We start from the raw sequence: 20372 nt of genomic DNA on the forward strand, positions 1-20372 counted from the left end.
GCCTCAATGAAGATAAATATATAGACATGTTGTCTGGGGAGCTTTCTCGTCATAAGATGCCAAATCCCAGGGTGTTGCCCACAGTCGAGAATTCTGAATGGGAAGTAGTAGTCCATGAAGATTCCAATTCACAGGCGGGATTACTGTAATTGGATTGCTTCAAATCTCGCTCTCCACATATCTATGCAGCCTTTCCCCACAAACAGCACACTTGAATGAGTTAGGTGATCTTCCAAAGAGAACACTGCTCCGTTTCTCTCAGCAAAGCTAGCCAAAGACAAATAAGGTGTCCTTCCTCTGAACCTAGGTCCTGAGAGAATTCTTTTCTTTCAGAACATTCCATGACATCATGCACGCTCAACCAATGTCAGTAGGGGAGAAGGGAGGCTCACGGGCATATTTCCAATTGCACCTGTCTCACTCCTTCAGCCTCATTTGGCTCAGAGTCATCCTTCCTTCCCTCAACACTCTGGTCTCCGCCAGCCTAAGGTTACCAGATTTTTTTCAATGAATCTGGGGACACTTTAATTAATTAATTAATTAATGACTACACATTCGGGACGTTGATGCTGCAGCGCTGCGGCCACCGCCTTGACCTCTACTTCCATGTTTCCCCTTCCTCCCAGGCTTCTACCTCCTTTCTCCATGAGCCTGGGCAGCCCCTGAGTTGTTGGTTCTTCAGTGGTGGTGGGGAAGTGGTGCGCAGTGGGTCAGGCATGGAGGGCGGAGAAGGAGGGCTGAGAGCAGTGGCGGCAGCAAGGCTCGGGCAGTGTGATGTCTCCCTTCCCATAGGAGCAGCCCTAATCCCATTCCTACTTGCGTGCAAGCAGGAGGGGGGGTGATCCCTCAGTTGGGAAGGGAGGCTTCCCGTTGCCTGAGAGATCCCTGCCCCCTCCTGCCTGCACGCTGGGGTCAGGGAAGGTGGAGGCAGCCTGGAAGCTGCACTTTAGAGCCTCCACCACCATCATATGGGGACTTCCGGGCAGCTCCTGAAGCTAGCCAGACCCAATTGCTCCGGGCTGCTGAGACTGCCACTGCTGTGTTTCCCGGGGACATTAGATGAAATCTGGGGACATTCCAGGGATGGAATTTGTCCGGGGACTTATTTGAAAATCCGGGGACTGTTCCCGGGAAACGGGGATGTCTGGTAACCCTACTCCAGCCATCATTTCCTTATTCCTTTGTTTCTTCCACTCTTTGCTAAAACTATTGCTGTTTCCCTCTACCTATGGCTTCCTGCCTTCTTCTTCTCCTCAGTTCTTTTTTTGTCTTTACTTTGACAACAGTCTTTTCCTCTTGGAAGGAATCAGTGATCAATGACCCAGTGATCAATAAATACAGTCACTATTCTACTTTATTTTGGTCTTTTCCTCAGTCAGCACCTCCCACCTTCTTCTACCTTCCGATCCCCATTCTAGGCTTCTGTGAGATCACAGAAGCATAGCCAATAGCTAATGAGGACTCTCAGACTGACAGGTAGCAACCGAATTACCAAGAGCAAATGCTAATGTTGCAATTTGTAAAAGTTACAGTCTTAGGTGTTCTAATGGGGAATCTAAACCACATCTCTATGGTATACACACACACAAGTCCTGAATTGGGTATGATGATATAGATTATTACTGCAACATGAAAACAGGATGGCTGGCGAGTTCATGGAATGATGTGATTGCTCTAGGGACTGAAGCTAGCAACGCAAGCAAAACCCTTCACTGCTTATAACAAATCCAAGCAAATTATCACAGTGTTTCTGGCAGCCTGTCCAGTAAACAGGTTCTTTTCCATTTATCACATGAATTCTAGATACTTCTCAAACAACAGCACATGCATTGCCAAGAGAAATTCATATCAACAGAGAAGACTTTGTGGACCTCATCAACTTCTGGATGGATGGAACTTGCTTTTCTCACTTGCATGAACAGAAGGAATGGGACCCAAACAACCTGGGAAGAGGATGGAAAGCTTTGCTCTAGGCAAATTGGAGATCCCCCTTTGCCTACACTGCTGAACTGCATAGGTGTGGGTCTCTGTGGGCAGGTCACAATATGCATTGAGCGTACCTACTCCCTATATTATGGTGCTGGAGGAGACTCTTGAGAGTCCCATGGACTGCAAGAAGATCAAACGTATCCATTCTTAAGGAAATCAGCCCTGAGTGCTCACTAGAAGGACAGATCCTGAAGCTGAGGCTCCAATACTTTGGCCACCTCATGAGAAGAGAAGACTCCCTGGAAAAGTCCCTGATGTTGGGAAAGATTGAGGGCACAAGGAGAAGGGGACGACAGAGGACGAGATGGTTGGACAGTGTTCTCGAAGCTACAAACATGAGTCTGACCAAACTGCAGGAGGCAGTGGAAGACAGGAGTGCCTGGCGTGCTCTGGTCCATGGGGTCACAAAGAGTCGGACACGACTAAACGACTAAACAACAACAACAACAACTCCCTATACCGGTATTTGAAAAATGGAGCTAAAGATAGGAAATAAATTTGGTTTAGTTTGCATTTTAATGGAAATACATCTGCATTTTCTGAATCAATCGGCAAAACTGTATGCAACTGTTCTTTGAAATGCACACTTCTCTGAATTTCAGTAGGTGATTCTCAGACCAAAATACATGCACACGCAAAAATGTGTATATTAGGATGAAGAGTGTCTGAAAATGCTTATCTAAATGAAAGTAATGCTTCTCTAAATGAAAAATGCATTGTACCGGGGAAAATTGTATGCAAAAATACGTATGCTAAGAGAAATATAGACTAAAAAATGTTGATGAACTTTCTTAAAAATTGCAAATTGGTGCTGAAATATGACAAGCTGAACTTGACCGGGAAAATGAGAAACTAAGAGAATCTGAAATTGACAGACCAACCCGTCCTTTATCAGAGTGGTAGCCTGCCATTACTAGGAAGGAGGCTCTCAAGAGTTCTTCCAGCCCTGTCATCTGAGAAGCTGTGAATCGAATTTTTCATACGTACTGCATTTCCTCTCAGGGCACAATTAGAGGAGATAGTCGAGACCTGTGACTGCACCCTTCATAAACTTGTGTTCGAAACAGTCATTTCCCCAAATTAAATAACCTCATTGGGGCGTTATAGGGCACATGCACATTTCCCCTAAGGAGGCAAATAATTACTTCCAGTGAGTGGTTTTCATGGGAGTAGGGGGCGTGCAGGAGAGAAAGTTAAATCTATCCCTTCCCCAATACCCTGTTTAAGTTCCCACATACTCCTGGCTGCATATTGCTAACTAAAAATAGCAGGACGGATTATCCCATCATTGAGCATCATCATCTCATCTTCTTTGGCCGTAGACAATGGCTCTTCTACGTACAGTACAGAGCCTGTGGACCATTCCACACATCATGTGGCAACAAACCAGGATTTACTAACTAGTAGAACACTGAACAATTTCCTGCAACAAATTGTGCAATTGCGTGACACATGTTTCTTCAAGCACATTTTTCTGTCACTCACACATTTCCTAATAAAAAAATTCCTTCCAGTAGCACCTTAAAGACCAACTAAGTTAGTTCTTGGTATGAGCTTTCGTGTGCAAGCACACTTCTTCAGATACAGAAGTTTCAGTGTATTACTCAGAAGGGTGGTGGGAATGGGAGATTGGCAGATAGCTGAGATGAGCCTGTTGACGACTCTTAACAACTGTAATAGGTCTTACAGGAAAAGGCAAGGGGTGAGAAGGTGAGAAATGGCTTAGTCATGTATAATGAGATAAGAATCCAATGACAGAGGCTCATCTCAGCTATCTGCCAATCTCCCATTCCCACCACCCTTCTGAGTAATACCCCTCCCCACCTTCTCACTATATAGAAGGGTCTGGCAACTTCTGTTTCAGTAGTAGATAGGTAGCCGTGTTGGTCTGCCATAGTCAAAATAAAAAAATTCCTTCCAGTAGCACCTTAAAGACCAACTAAGTTAGTTCTTGGTATGAGCTTTCGTGTGCATGCATCTGTATCTGAAGAAGTGTGCATGCACACGAAAGCTCATACCAAGAACTAACTTAGTTGGTCTTTAAGGTGCTACTGGAAGGAATTTTTTTATTCTGTTTCAGTGTATCTGAAGAAGTGTGCATGCACACAAAAGCTCATACCAAGAACTAACTTAGTTGGTCTTTAAGGTGCTACTGGAAGGAATTTTTTTATTTTGACTAAGGCAGACCAACACGGCTACCTATCTGTAACTCACACATTTCTTGTTTGGGATATCTAAAAATGTAATGTGTGAATGAAAGAAACATGTGCTTCATTGATTTTTATTCATTCAACTTGTATTCATTCAACCTGCAGATCTCAGGGTGGCTGCAACATAAAACCACAATATAAAAACCACATACAGTGGTACCTTGGGTTAAGTACTTAATTTGTTCCGGAGGTCCGTTCTTAACCTGAAACTGTTCTTAACCTGAAGCACCACTTTAGCTAATGGGGCCTCCTGCTGCTGCCGGAGCACTATTTCTGGGTTAGCAGAGTCTGTAACCTGGAGCGTATGTAACCTGAAGCGTATGTAACCCGAGGTACCACTGTAATACATAATAAGCATGTGCTCGGAGACACACACATTGTACAAGTGTGCATCTGGAAAAATGCAATGTGTGAAGATTCACCACCGTTGCATGAACCTCATGTTTCCTATAGGCTGTAGGTCAACAAAACCCATCTTCTTGAAGTGAATGGAAAGCAATGCATTTGTGAGTATGACCAAACAGAAATGTGAGTTCTTTTGGAAATCATGTTCAGTGTCTTATAAAAGGAAAGTGGGGCTTAGCCCAGATAATGTCAGATAACATTTGTCGACTGCTGAACTACCACGACGGGTAAATTTAGGAGGATGCCAAAGCAAAACAAACTGCTATGGCTTGAAGTACAAGAAGAATGTACTTCTTATGCAGGATTCACGCTGTGCAAACATGGAAACTTTCCAGCCATGCGGTAATGAACAAAGATCAACTTAATTCCGGGCTAAGCTCTGAATGAATATATACTGTAACAAATCAAATGATCTTTCTTAAAGCCTAGACTTTGTAATGTTCTCACAGTGCTCAAATATTTATAAGCCTGAGCAAGTACCTTGCTGTGTTTGCATGTTTTATGGCTTTGTTTAATGCTTACTCCTATGAGCTTATGTGTTTGGGTGTGTGTGTGTGTGTGTGTGTGTGTGAGAGAGAGAGAGAGAGAGAGAGAGAGAGAGAGAGAGAGAGAGAGAGGACTGTTCAAATGGGTTTCCAAAAGAGCAGCAGTCACTGAAAGTAATCTTATATCCTAAATACATTTTCTTGAAATCAAGAAAATGGGAATGGTGCCAACAATCATGCATGCACAGTAACATGTTTAATTTAAAATGAATGTCTATTGTGCACACATATGAAGCTTTCTTTGACCGCGTCAGAGTGTTTGAACATCTAGCCCAGCAATACTGTATTTTTACATGTATAACATGCCCCCGTGTATAACACGACCCCTGTTTTTTGGGACTCCAAATAAATAAATCCCCCATATGCACTATCCATGTAGAAGACGACCCCCCAATTTTAAACTTGAAAAAATAGAGGGGAATATAGTCTTATACACGGAAAAATACGGTATATTATTTTATTTATTTACTGTATATATAGACCCGCCCAAAGGTCCCGGAGTGGAAATACAAAAGAATTGAAACAATAATAGTATCAACTCTAAGGAGCAACACCTCTCCCACATTAGAGTATGGAATATGCATCGCAGCAGAGTGGCAAAGTAAATACGGCACGAAAGAAACTTAAGGTTTATCACTCCTGGCTTTATTACTCACATCTGAGTACATCACACGTGGCACACCACGTTAGCATGCCCATGTATGTGTGTGTGTAAGGGGCTCTGTGATGGCCTGGGAATCTGATTCAGAAGCTGAATCTGAGGAGTCCCAGCCTGCCCAGGAGTCCCCGCCTCCAGGGCTGGCTGAGCTGGGGCAAAGGCTTGAATCTGAAGGGCCCTCACCTGTGCCGGATCCTCAGGAGCAGACACCAGATGTATCCACTCTGGCTCTGGAGGTGATTGAGGACCCATTGCCGGCAGGTGCGCCTCTCCCAGCCCTGTCAGGGGAAGGTAAGGCTGCCTCTGGGTCCAGTAACCCTCCAGCCTCTCCTGAGCTGCAGAGGCTCAGGGCAGAGAGGCGGAGGGAACTGGGTTCTCTCAGGAGGAGTGTTCGCCTTAAGGCCAGGAGAGGCAGGTCACCTGTGGGCCGGGACCGCCCCTGGCCTCAGAGGAGATAAAGGCCAGTCAGCCCAGTCCCAGGTTGCAGGAGCAATGTCGTTGGAAACCTGCTTCTGCCAGCACCCAGACCTGTTCTTCCGGAGTTCCCGACCACGCCCGGCTTCTTGCTTCGGACCCCGCTTCGCCCTTTGTGGACTGTCTCCAGACCCTTGACCCATGACCGGACTCTGACCACGCCTCACGGTAACCTCCCCCCGGGACCAACACAGGCTCAATACATTTCGACTTTGAGACCAAGGCAGCTTACCGTCAGTTCGAAGTGTTAGCGGTGTGGGTGGGCTAAGCACTCTCGCATTGGTCACCGTGTTCTTCACCAGGCAGATATAGCTGCCTACATCTGAGGGCTGTACTTTGGAAATGTAGAGATTGCCTGTTTCCTGGGAGATAAAGCGCCGGCTGTCTTCTGCCACAAAGGAGGGGAATTCATTAAATACCCAGCTGTAGATGATCTCTGGAAAATACAGTAAGAAAAATTGCAGCAGGCATTATAAGTATTGTCCAACTAAAATGGAAACAAATGGGACGCGAGTGGCGCTGTGGTCTAAACCACAGAGCCTAGGGCTTGCCAATCAGAAGGTCGGCGGTTCGAATCCCCACAACAGGGTGAGCTCCCGTTGTTCAGTCCCAACTCCTGCCAACCTAGCAGTTCGAAAGCACATCAAAGTACTGCTCTGGTGGGAAGGTAAATGGTGTTTCCGTGTGCTGCTCTGGTTCACCAGAAGCGGCTTAGGCATGCTGGCCACATGACCCAAAAGCTTTCTGCGGACAAACGCTGGCTCCCTCGGCTTATAGAGCAAGATGAGCGCCGCAACCGCAGAGTTGTCCGCGACTGGACCTAATGGTCAGGGGCACCTTTACCTTTTTAAAAATGGAAACAAAAGTGGCTCAAAGTCACTGTGTTTTAAAAAGAAGTAAATCTCAATTTTCTATTAAAACAGTGTCAGAGAAACTTCCTGATTACCTTTCGACAGAGATTGTTCAAATCAAGAGAGTAACAGGCAAGCCTGGTGGATCTGATTAACTGGAATAAGGCAGGGCAGAGATGTGACTCAGAGCAAGTTACATATATTAATCATTTTTTTCCTGTTATGATCACAAACAGACAAAAGCAAAAAATTGATTGGAGCGATTCACAAATAAGTCTTCAAAAGGTAACATACAAAGTGATACCATGATATATCATCATTGGCTGAACATGGGCCAAGCACTTTCCTCACAGGGTTGTGAGGATAAAATGGAAATGGAGAGAATTACATGCGCTGCTTTAAGCTCTTGGGAAGAAAGGTGGGACAAAAATGTAATAAATATATTTTAAAAGTGATGGTAGTCTTCACTGCTTTATTCTGTTTAATATTCTGTTGGGAGCCACCCAGCCAGATGTGTGGGGTATAAATAAATTATTATTATTATTATTATTATTATTATTATTATTATTATTATTATTATTATTATTATTCCCACACTAGAAAATAGGTTGAGTAAAAGGAAGTACAGCACCAGAGCCCTCCTCCTGCCAAAAGACATAACTGCATCTCAGTTATTATATTAAGGATTCCCCTCTCCCACTATCTTGTCTTCTCCTCCCATTTCCCCACTGACTGACTCTTCTACGCTACTGAACTTTTGACACCCAGCATTAGCTCTGAGGCAGCCTCTCTCTGCAGCCGGTTCTTCGTCAGCTTTGTCAGGGCTGCCTCTAAATGCAGAAATGTCAAGGTTAGCTCCGTAATAGAAAGTCATTGCCGCTGCTCCAAGACACACAATGCTTTGCCGCTACAGTGAGTTCAGGCCTTTCAGCTACTAATTGTCTGAGCTATTGTTTTCAGCCGTAGCGGCACAACGAAGGCAGTAATCACAATTTAGCCTGATAGAACATTTATTTCTAATGTGCTTAAAAAAAAATAAAAGAATACCCCTTGTCGACTGATAGTTAGAAAGTTGGGGGGATTTTAGGTCTATAAAGTTGGAAGCATCTCCCCAACATTTCCAAACATCCATTAGTTCCTTGGATTATTCGACTTCCTTTTATAATGGTAAGGATCATGACTGGGAAAGGGTTATAGCTCAGTGATAGGGTCATCTACCTTGCATGCAGAAGGTCCCAGGTATATTATTATTATTATTATTATTATTATTATTATTATTATTATTATTATTAATACCCCACCTATCTGGCTGGGTTTCCCCAGTCACTCTGGGCAGTTCCCAACAGAATATTAAAAACGTGATAAAGCATCAAACATTAAAAAACTTCCCCAAACAGGGCTGCCTTCATATGTCTTCTAAAAGTCAGATAGTTATTTATTTCCTTGACATCTGATGGGAGGGTGTTCCACAGGGCAGGTGCCACTACCGAGAAGGCCCTCTGCCTGGTTCCCTGTAACTTCACTGCTCGCAGTGAGGGAGCCACCAGAAGACCCTCGGCGCTGGACCTCGGTGTCCTGGCAGAAAGATGGGGGTGGAGATGTTCCTTCAGGTATACTGGGCCAATGCCATTTACTGCTTTAAAGGTCAGCACCAACACTTTGAATTGTGCCCAGAAACATACTGGGTTCAATCCTGGCAGCTCCAGGTAGGACTGGGAGAGACACCTGCTGGGAGCAGTGGCGTAGCGTGGGTTGTCAGCACCCAGGGCAAGGCAAGTAATTTGCGCCCCCTAACTGAGAGAGAGTGAGTGAGCCAGGTAGGGGCAGAGAGCTGCGAGTGCGAGCGCGCCCCCCCCAGATGTTGTGCCCGGTGCGGCCAGCCCCCCCTGCACCCCCCACGCTACGCCACTGGCTGGGAGAGCCACATCCCCTGAAGGCAATGAATCAGACTCCAGGGCCATGACATGACACACTACTGCAGCACAGCAAAAAAATAAATATAGGTGGATTTAACCAGCCCCTGCCAAGCAATGACAAACCTAGACAGCATCTTAAAAAAACAGAGACATCACCTTGCCAACAAAGATCCGTATAGTTAAACCATTTCACTGTTCTTGAGGGACAATGAGGTTTTGCTGGTGCAAACTCTCTTGGCTCTAGTTACTTAAATCGGGTAGACAGCAACTTCAAAAGCAGAGATCACCTTGCCAACAAAGGTCCGTATAGTTAAAGCTATGGTTTTCCCAGTAGTGATGTATGGAAGTGAGAGCTGGACCATAAAGAAGGTTAATCGCCAAATTTGAATTATGGTGCTGGAGGAGGCACTTGAGAGTCCCATGGACTGCAAGAAGATCAAACCTATCCATTCTGAAGGAAATCAGCCCTGAGCGCTCACTGGAAGGACAGATCGTGAAGCTGAGGTTCCAATACTTTGGCCACCTCATGAGAAGAGAAGACTCCCTGGAAAAGACCCTGATGTTGGGAAAGATGGAGGGCACAAGGAGAAGGGGACAACAGAGGACAAGATGGTTGGACAGTGTTCTCAAAGCTACAAACATGAGTTTGACCAAACTGCGGAAGGCAGTGGAAGACAGGAGTGCCTGGTGGGCACGAAGAGTCGGACACAACTAAACGACTAAATGACAACAACAAAAGCCTCCCCGTCTGTCCTGGAAGATTTTGGGTGTGGTTGTGGATGCCCTCCTCTTTTTCCAACTGACTCCTTTTTCCCAAGCAGAGTTAGGATTGCTCTGAAGTAAATTAAATTAGAAACAATGCTATGGCTTATAATAACTGCATTTCTACGTCTTGATTTGTGCCCACAATGCTAAGTGATATTTTTAAGTGTTTATACAGCAACAGGGACATTTTCGGAGGAAACAATTTTTAATTAAAGGCACCTGTTCCTCATTCACATGGAAAGAAGGAAGTCTGAGATAATTGGTATGGGTTGGAGGCAGTTCACTTTATTTGAAATGTAGCCATCACTCGGTTTCGCCTGTGACTGATGTAAAATCAAAGGTATTTAATCAGCAACCTGACAGCCTGGCCTTTTAATAATTCATCCATTAATTAGAGTGATGACTAAAGAATAGAGGCGGTGTGAACCACTTCAGCAGTTCTACTGAAAAAACACTCTGTTTGGTGATAACTGCCAGGGTTGTGCCCCTTATCCCAAAGAACACTGGCAGCTATTTTGCTAAGGGTGCTTAGAGCTCTTATGAGACATCTATTCCCCTCATGGAGCTACAATTATTAGAGTTCCCTGTGGCAGGGGATGGATAGTTGTGAATCGTAGCTCTGTGAGAACAGGGACCTCCTCACAACTCTCAGTACCCTTCAGAAACTGCATCTCCCAGAATTCTTTGGGGGGAAGCCATGATGGTTTAAAGTGGTATTGTAGTGCTTTAAATGCATGGTGTGCATGTGGACTTACGCTAAACACACACACACACACACACACACACACACACACACACACTTCTTGATTTCCTCCCAGAACAACAATAGAAGGATCCTTTCTTTAACATGTGGAATAGTCTAGTTAATAGTGCCTCGCTCACCCTAGAAAATCAGGGTTCCAAAATGCATATGGCCTATTCAGGGCCGGCCCAGGATATTTTGCCGCTTGTGGCAAAACAAAAAATGGCACCCCTCCCCTCATCAGCCATCTGCTGCTACTGCATGAGGTGAATGGAGGTGGTTCAGAGAAGCTCTGGCAGAAGATGAGGAGCCAGTAGACCATTAGCTTGAGGCAGCAAAAGGCACACCTCTAGGGATGTGGATCTGCCACCAGTGGCAGGTCTCAAATTTCAGCAGCACCCTGTGGGATGCCAAAATTTGGCGCACCCTGCCTCTTGTACTCTGTTACAAATCATTGGTGCAGCATCCCTTGCGGCACCCCCGAGGCTCTGTGTCCAGTGCAAATGAACCAGTCATGCTCCCCTAAATCTACCTCTGCTGTCTCCTCCCTCAGATGTCCCCAGTTTGCCTCCTGAGGCAACCATTCCTCATGGGCCCTGGGCCTATTCAAACATAAAACAGGACCGCAATACCTCAAGGACAGCCTCTTTCCATATGAACCTACCTGGACCCTGAGGTCATCTTCTGAGGCCCTCCTTCGTGTGCCTCCTCCCCAAGAGGTTTGAAAGGTGGTAACACAAGAACGGGGCCTTCTCTGCAGTGGCTCCCCGTCTGTGGAATACTCTCCCCAGGGAAGTTCACCTGGTGCCTTCATTGTACACATTTAATCACCAGGCAAAAATGTTCCTTTTTAACCAGGCCTTTGCTTGATCTGATTTACATCCTATGCCCTTTCAAAATGTTTTTTTTTGGGGGGGGGCTATTGGGTCATTTTTATTTTTAATTAGGTATTTTGTGGTTTTATAGCTTGATTTTATTCTATGAACCGCCCTGAGACCCCTGGGTACAGGGCCGTATAATAATAATAATAATAATAATAATTAATAATAATAAAAAAATAACTTTTTACTTGTGCACTATGCTGCGCTAACTCATCTAACTTAGCATGCCATCTTAACTCAGGTCCATGGTTGAGCTACAGCCAACGACAAAACTTGGCTACAGGCAAACATGGAGAGTTGTTTTCCTTTTATTTTAGGATATATACATGCACTCAGATTTATGTACACACAATCTCATGGGTTACATTTTATTCTAATAGCCATATACTTTAGTTTTTTACCCGACACCCGTATCAACTAGACAAGAGATCGTGCAGACACTTCCCTGGAAATTGCAGTGTAAAGTTGTCAGAAAACAAACTTTTAGGCGCAATTTATCAAAGCGTTCACCACAGTATGCTCAGAATATAGATAAAAAAGAAAAATCGTGAATGGTGAAGGTAGCCGTAAATTGGCATTCTCATGGGATGCTGTGATGGAGCTATTGTCTGCCAGTAAACCCTGCTATTTACAAAGTTTGGGTGTTGAAGTGATTAAGTCACCATGGTGACAGCAGGGCTGGCATTTCGTTTTATGAATAGCTCGTCTTGTTTACTGAGATCTCTTCAGGGTTTCGGTATCTACTTTCCGAAGGTCATTTAGAAAGCCTTAGAATAAGTGCTTCACCTATTTCCATACATGATTATGCTTTATTTTGTTCATTTCTTGGGTGTCCGGTGGAACACCTGAGCCAGCAAAAAACAAAGTGGGATGAAAAGATCAAATTTTCTGCAGGGAACAGGATCACTTCCCCTCCCCCCCTTTTTGTGAACTTCCATGAACTGATTCAAGGAGATCCATTTCTTCCCTTGCTCGCTCAGCTGCCACAATTTGATCTTGCTCTTTTCCTAGAGAAATACTGCATGGTTCTCATGGATTTCATCTGAAATGAGATGGCTAAGGCAGTCTTGATTATAGTGTGATAAAAGGCACAACACACAAAACTGCCATTCTGGAGACACTGCCGGACTGAAAAGCAACAACACGCGATAGAGTTGCATCCAGTGTGAGTCATTCTCAATTCATTCATTCATTCATTCATTAATATATGACTTACATACCCAAATGGCTTCAGTTTAGGGCACTGTCATACTGAGAGTTGACCCACTGGCATGATTAGCTTCAGTCCATTAACTTCAGTGGGTCTACTCCATGCAGGTAAAACGGTAAAGGACCCCTGGATGGTTAAGTCCAGTCAAAGGTGACTATGGGGTTGCAGCGCTCATCTCGCTTTTCAGGCCGAGGGAGCCAGTGTTTGTCCACAGACAGCTTTCCAGGTCATGTGGCCAGCATGACTGAACTGCTTCTGGTGCAACGGGACATCGTGACGGAAACCAGAAGACACAAAAATGCTGTTTACCTTCCTGCCAGAGCGGTACCTATTTATCTATTTGCACTGGTGTGCTTTCGAACTGCTAGGTTGGCAGAAGCTGGGACAGAGCAAAGGGATCTCACCCTGTCGCACGGATTCGAACTGCCAACCTTCCAATTAGCAAGCCCAAAAGGCTCAGTGGTTTAGATCACAGCACCACCGACTCCACTACTCAGAGTAAAACTTGGGAAGCAATTCTAGACACAAGAATCTGGTATAAAGCTACAGCGACCCAAACTCTGGTTACTGCTGATTTAACTGGCTTAAGCCTTGCAGAGAGAAAACAAGTCCTTATGTTGTAGGAATTTATGTATAGGGTGTGGGGGGGGTTGCCCCTCCAGCAGATATCATGCACATGCAGCCCACTACCAAAATCAGAAAATCACTTTTGTGATTTGTCCCCACAAAACACTTCATCACAGTTTCTTCCTATCTATTCAGAGGGCCTCTATTGCACAATACCAAATGTAAGAATTTACTGATAAATGTATCTATGTACTGTGAAATATACTCTGAGCCGAGAGTGGATTTCATGCTCTTTATTCAGCTCATAGTGGTGAGGAGGAGTGAATGTCCTCTCAAAGTATCTGCTTTATATACATTATTTACACAATGGGCTGCACGTGATTGGCTAATTCCAGAATTCTCCTGTAGGCCAATTAGGTTGTGGATTCACTTTCATCTGGAGCCGGATTGGGTGGCTCCTGCAGACCAGTCATACTGCTGCATTGTTCTAGGACCAATCAGACTGCTGCATTCTGAATCCTATTGTTCTAGGACCAGTCAGACTGCTGCATTTTGGATCCTATTCACTCAGTACATAACATACTGGCTCACTGGGAAAACTTCAGAAATTCATATAGACATGTGAGCTCAGCTAGTCCGCAGCCCTTCTACCTGAGTGATAATGCCTGGCATCCTGATACCTGAGTGCCAGACAGGTAGCCAGCCATTCCAGAAATAACATACCCAGATGAAGACAAAAGGGTGTGATTAACTTGGCTGGGAAACAGGGAAATGTAAATATCTCTTTTTTTACACTTGATGGGTGTTTGGTGGAGGGCAAGGAGAACCATGGGACAGGGTCCAGGATGCTCAGATTACTGCCACCAGACCTCCCCTTTCATGATGTAACTATGATGTATTAGTGATGTAGTTTGGGGGGGTGTAACATGGGGATTAGCAGCTAATAAAAGTTTGGGTGCTCTTTTGTTTGGTGTTCCATCTTGTTCCACCTTGTGGCAGGTGGGAGTCCTGTCGCAACAGTCTTCAATAAAGACCAAGCCTACTGGCTGCTGTTTTGCTCTGGTATACCTGGCTGGTGTCCTTGTTTTTTGCCCAAGGGAGCCCTCAGATTTCTCTGTTAACACTTAAAATAGTGTCTGAGTTTCACCACCTTATGCCGGGTTGCCAGGCTGTATGACCGAGTTGAACAGGCTTAGGATACAACCTCTTCCCTACCCCCACCATACCATGTCCTCACCTACTCTGTTCTTAGCAGTTGTGTGTGGTCAGTTGGCTAGGGGGACTAAGCTAGTTCCCTAAATGTTCCCATGGCGCCTCCTTCCCAAAGCCCAGGAAGCTTTTGCCCGACTTAGGGAGGGAGGCGTGATGCTCCGATAAGTCCAAGAGCCCTCCCACCACCTTCCCAAAGCCCACCCAACTTTGGGAAGGTGGCAGGACGGTTCCAGCATCCTGTCACAGGCATGGTATCTCCCTTCCAAATCCCAGGAAGTTGAATGCCACATTTGTGACATCGGCCCCACCCCCAATCGCTCTTGCAAGCTGGTGCCTCTGGCCCCAACTGTCCCAGTGTATCTCTGGCTGAGCAAAGGTTGTGGGAGTTAAGCCAGCATAGTCCAGCTGCAGTAGGAACCTCCCAGCTCAGCCAGCGATCCTCTGGATTCTAACCAGCTCGTCCCAGTAGATTGCTCCCTTAATTGGATTCAGCCCCCAGCTGTTCAGTCATCTATATCTGCAACTCTGAAAGCCTCAGAGAGCTCCTGAAGGCCTTTTTAGTCATAAAAACACATCCTCCAAGATTTATATTCTTTGCATTGAAGGCGCACATTCATCAATGCAATCACGAAACTGCATGCCTTAACATGGGATTAATTTGCACTTGTTGCATGAAGTTGACAGCAACGTTCACATACCCACAAGCCATAGAGGAAGTCCTTTTTCCTGTGCCCCATTTCCCCCAAATACTCCCCCTGTATAAATCGTGCATTTCCTTCTACAGTTGCGACTCATCATCGATGCTCATTAATGCACCATACAAATCTTTAATGAAAGCAATTTATATATTGCATTGAAATGCACCACGTAGGAAGAGACAATGCTGTCTATTTATCAACTCAGAATGGAATTGCTTCCTTTTCTGCTCTGGGGGGTTCTGTAGGTAGCTGCCCAAATAGAAATCCACAGACCGGGTATTTATCTTTGTTCAGGTTTAATTACTGTGATAAATCTTTGGACCTTTCCTTCTCTCTAACTGCTTGGTGCACAGGGAGTTACTGAAGATAAGGTAACAAGGTGGACACACAACAAGAATGGATTCTGCACTGGCAAACTGAATAGCTCAGTGTGTGTGTGTGTGTGTGTGTGTGTGTGTGTGTGTGTGTGTGTGTGTGTGACAGAAAGGCTTTTCCTCCCTAATTTTCGAAGTCCTCAGAAGACAGTAAACAAAATGATTCATGAATCAATGAGGGGCATGTTTCTGCCAAAAGGAAAAGCGGAATAAAGGGCACAGAGCTAAGCCTTAGCAGCCTTGTGGGTTTGGTTAAAACTGAAAGGTGGGGTATAAATGTTTTAATAATACCATCTCCATGTTCCGGTGCAACGTTTTAAGGGCACTAACATTTTAAGGACTTTGGACACTGGTGCATGTCCAGAGAGGGGGGAGAGCAGGATGAAGAGAGGTTTTGGACTCAATTTAGCAAAAAATTAGCATTGTGCACAACAAAAAACATATACTCCCCTCCAAAACTGTGCCACTAATACAAATTAGTACCTCATCCCCAGTGCTGGATTTACATATAAGCTAAACAAGCTATAGCTTAGGGCCCCACTCTCTTGGGGGCCCCAAAAAAATGTAAAGGAAAAAAACCACACATCTGGATGTAGATTTCCAAAATATAAGATAAAAAACAAATAAAATAAAACTACATACAGCAATGGTGTTTTGTGTTGTTTAGGCTCCTGTGATGTAAGTAATGGGTCCTGTCTGCTAGCCTTCTCCCTAAAATATCACTGGTTTGCTCATTTCTTTATACAGTGGTACCATAAATTACCATATAGCATATATTCAACACAAAAAACAGCAACAATTTGTTGTTGACAAAGGACAGTTGGACGTATGAAGGGCCCCATTACCTTCAGTAGCTTAGGGCCTCATCAAACCTAAATCCACCCTTGCTCGTCCCTGAGATATCTGAAGGGTTTTCGAACACAATGTGGAGCAGGCTCCAGTTAACGAGATGAACTTTCAGTGGTTCGAAAGTTCAACCCCTTCTTTAACCTCTTGACATAGAACAATACCGCAGACTTATTTGCAGGCTAGCTTGTAAGGATGCTGTGATGATGGGGCATGTTGAGAGGCTGGGGCAAATGCTGTAGAAGCATTTGATGCAGCTGTTGATGCTGTGGCATGACATCCCGCCAGTGGCTTTGCGGCGGCAACAATGAGACATCTCGCAACCGCAGTGATGGACTTTTGAACGGCATTCACCCGACCCAAACAAAGCAGGGGTATTGAAGCAAAGCTGTCCAATCTGAAAAGCACATTTGCCCGCAAAGACTCTGCCTGTGTATGTGTGGAGAATCCCAGATGCCTTGCAAAGAGGTTAAAGGAAACCTAACCAATGAACCGGAGGGAGCTGAACTCCAAACTTCTAATGTGATGGTAACTTGGGTGTATAAGGGAGAGAGATTCAATTAAAGTACATTGGAATCTGGGTGGGAAGAGAAGTCTAGCCAATTTATCAAAACTTAGTTGACTGCCTAATGATGCCAATACTTCTGTTTAGCCATGTGTTAGGCTAATCAATCAATATCAATATAACTCCTACTCAGTTGTCATCCATACACTACCTGGCGACATAAATGCTGCAGCCCTCACCTGATCTTACATATATATATATATACAACACAGCTGAGTCCCTGTTATCTCGTACATCATGTGGAGCTGCTGGAAGCCCAGCAAACTGCTCCCATCCATCTTCCCCTTGTCAAATAATTGTTATTTAGAGATCATGCATAGCCATCTGTTGTCTTATTTCGAGCCCAGGGCTCTGTCCCATGATTACAATATCTCTTCAACCCCTTAGCAATAGCAGCCAATGTGACATTTGATGTTCACATCATAGGGAAATGCATCAAAAAAAGAGGCAACCACATACATGATAAATATTGCACGGTCGTCCACGTAGCATGTCGATCTGCAATTGGCGGGGAGAAAGTCAATTCAGATTTAAAGGCAAACCTCTCCAATTCTCACTTTCTGGGAGAACACGTGAACCAAAACACAACGTCCTTCACTGGAGGTTTTTAAGTAGAGGCTGAGACCAGAGGAGGGGACTTAGGCTGGATCCTAAGCCCTTCAATCTCCATCATATGCCATGACAACCCAACACAGAACACTATTTAAAAGGCTTGTTTCCCCTCTGCCAGGCTTCAGCACAGCTGCCCTCCTGCTTAACAGGGTTTGGATCTGGTGTAACTTTAGGCCACCTTGACTTGCACCAGGGTGCTTTGCGTCACCTTCATCTGCATTAGATCCCTCCTTAATGCACAAAGCCTATGCAATCATACATTTGTTACTGAAGGTGCCACAGTACCCTTCATTGTCTTTGCTTAGCATTGTTGACTCTGCCAAGCAATGGATCTTCCAAGTCTTGGGCAAAGGGTCTTTTTCACCACCTGCTACCTGATCCCGTTTAACTAGAGATACCACGGAGGTAGGGGCACATGAAGGAGGATATCTGTTAACCACCAAGGTCCATGGAACAGAGAGGCTTCTCACTGGTTCCTCAATGAGAAGACATATCACCAAAATGCACACTGAGTATATTCTGGGATATCCTGTTAATTTTCATGGGATGACAGTGAGATTCCAAAGGTACCAAGGGAACCGGAAGGTTCATAATCTTCTCACCCTCTCTCCCTTCTCTCTCCCTCCCTCCTGCACCACCTGATTCCAATCTGAAATCAGTGCACATTCATGTCCATCTAAAAGAAAATGTGCTTTTAGGGCCACCAGTCACAGGGAAGTGTCTTTTATTTGTGCTTTACCAACCAAATCTCCTCTCTGGCCACATTCCTACTGCACATTTAACGCACTATGATACCACTTGAAACAGCCACGACTTCTTCCAAAGAATCCTGGGAGCTGTACTTTGTGAAGGGTGCTGAGATTTGTTAGGAGTCCCCTGTTCCCCTCCCTAAGCACAGGTGCCACAGTTCCCTGCGAAGAGATACTGATTGTTAAATCACTCTGGGAATTCATTGCACGGGGTGCATGGTAGTCAAATAGCCTTTTAGCTAAGGTTATCCACCATGTATGCTGTGAACTGTGGCCTCTGTCTCAGAGCTAATGTTAGATGCACTCCAGGAGCATTGGGAAGGGATGGAATAAAAGTTCAGCAATTTAGCTGCTTGACATGCAGAAATGCTTCATGCTGCAGCATATGGGAGCTGTGCCAACATGCAAAGATATCCACTCAATAACGAACTGCTCAGAAATTATTACTTTCAACAAGACCAGAGTGCAGCAGCTAGAAATCAGCAAGCAAATGATCACGACCGAGAGCACAATTAATTATCATATTGTCAAGGATAGCTCACTCTGGCCAAAGGGGATGCTTGCGACACCTAGAAGCTCTTTTGAGCCCCCCACCCCCATGAGAATGAATCTCACTCATTAAATAGGCGGGGGTGGGTGTGTTAACACATTTGCTGTGGGTGCTTAGATGCTGGCCTAAATTTGCGTAATCCTCCCGTCTTTAATCCGAACGTTCACAGCCATGAAACTCTGCACCTGATCCCCTTCAATTATGCTGTCATTGCAGATTCATTTTCCCCAGAGTTAAACCACTTTAAATCATTTATAGTTAGGAGTTTAACAATCTCCATCTTATTAGGCCTGCGTCAGTTACGAAGGCACTGTCAGGGAAGAGGAACGGGCTGACATTAATAACAGACCCTCCAAGTATCCCTATTTTCCAGGGACAGTCTCGAATTTACAGAAGCTGTCCCGGTTTCTGATTTGATCCTGGAATGTCTCGCTTTTCCTTAGGTTGTCCCTATTTTCATCAGAGAAATGTTGGGAGGGTATGTGACTAGTTATGTGTCTCATACACAGTTCACAGAGGATCTTTTCCTTCGCCTCTGGGATATAAGAATAATTTTAGCTGAGAGGGGGCTCCTGGTGGGAGGAACCCTTTGGGGGAAGCAGCAAGGGGGGAAGGCTCAGAGCCCTTGAGGTAGTGGGACAATGATGAGTGGTTAGAGGGAGCTGAAGCAGTAACACGGCTTAGTGAACTTGGCTAAAGAAGTCCAGAATCAGAAGCTGAAGCACGTGAGTAGGAGGAGAGAGGTCAAGAGGCAGAGATGAGTCAGGCTGGTGAAGTAATGGGTGTTTCTGCTTCCTGCTGCAACAAGCTCCTCTCTCCAGTTATCTCCCAGAACCAGAAGAGGCATGAAAAGGGCAGAGGAGAGATTGGCTGGCACAGTCTCTGATTGCTTGGGAAAACCCTGGAGAGGAGGGGACTTGGGCTATGAGGAGGCAGGGACCTTCCATCTCAACTTTATGGGGCAAGACTTTCATGAGGGATGAGTTGCTGTACTCATTAGGAAGACCTGACACCCCACCAAGTCTCTGCAGATCACGGTTTTGCTAATAAAGTGTTAACTCCAACCGGTACAGTGTGATTTACTGTTGGCTTGCTCCTGACACTGACATAATGTAAGAAGACAAGGACATAAACATGCAAATAAACTGAAACATCAGTTAGCATAAGCATTTCTTCTGCAGGTGGCAACATGGAAGAAAACAGATATCGTTGGAGAAGACCCAGTTCACTTGAGAGGTAGGAACTAATGGAATCAACTAATTCCCCACCCCTGGCTAAGAATGAACACCAGTACGTGATACTTTTTTGCAACAGTGACTGAAAATGGTCTGCTTCCCCATAGATACAGAAGCGAGACTTCTCATGCGATAAAGCAACCCAGTCTGTCTGGTGAAGCATATACCAGAATCGTGGTGAGCTTATGCATGTACAGAGCTAGTGTGCTGGGAAGTGAAGCTACAGCGCTAGTTATGAGCTAATTTACAAAACGTAGATTAATTGGGATGTTTCCGTAACAAGCTATTAACCTGTCCCTGGGGAGGAGAAGGGGGGAA

At 45.0% G+C, this 20372-nt stretch overlaps 1 protein-coding gene across 3 annotated transcripts in view; it reads right to left on the reverse strand.

Annotated features, from left to right (window-relative positions):
* CNTN5 (contactin 5) overlaps positions 1 to 20372 on the reverse strand; it is a 666148-nt gene that overhangs the window by 169281 nt on the left and 476495 nt on the right. For all 3 annotated transcript variants that reach the window (XM_081197615.1, XM_081197616.1, XM_081197617.1), the window contains one exon: positions 6514 to 6717. In XM_081197615.1, coding sequence (XP_081053741.1) covers positions 6514 to 6717 — 204 coding nt within the window. The remainder of the gene's footprint in view (positions 1 to 6513; positions 6718 to 20372) is intronic.

Source organism: Podarcis bocagei (genome assembly GCF_964188305.1).
Source record: "Podarcis bocagei genome assembly, chromosome: 6".
NCBI classification, from domain to species: domain Eukaryota; kingdom Metazoa; phylum Chordata; class Lepidosauria; order Squamata; family Lacertidae; genus Podarcis; species Podarcis bocagei.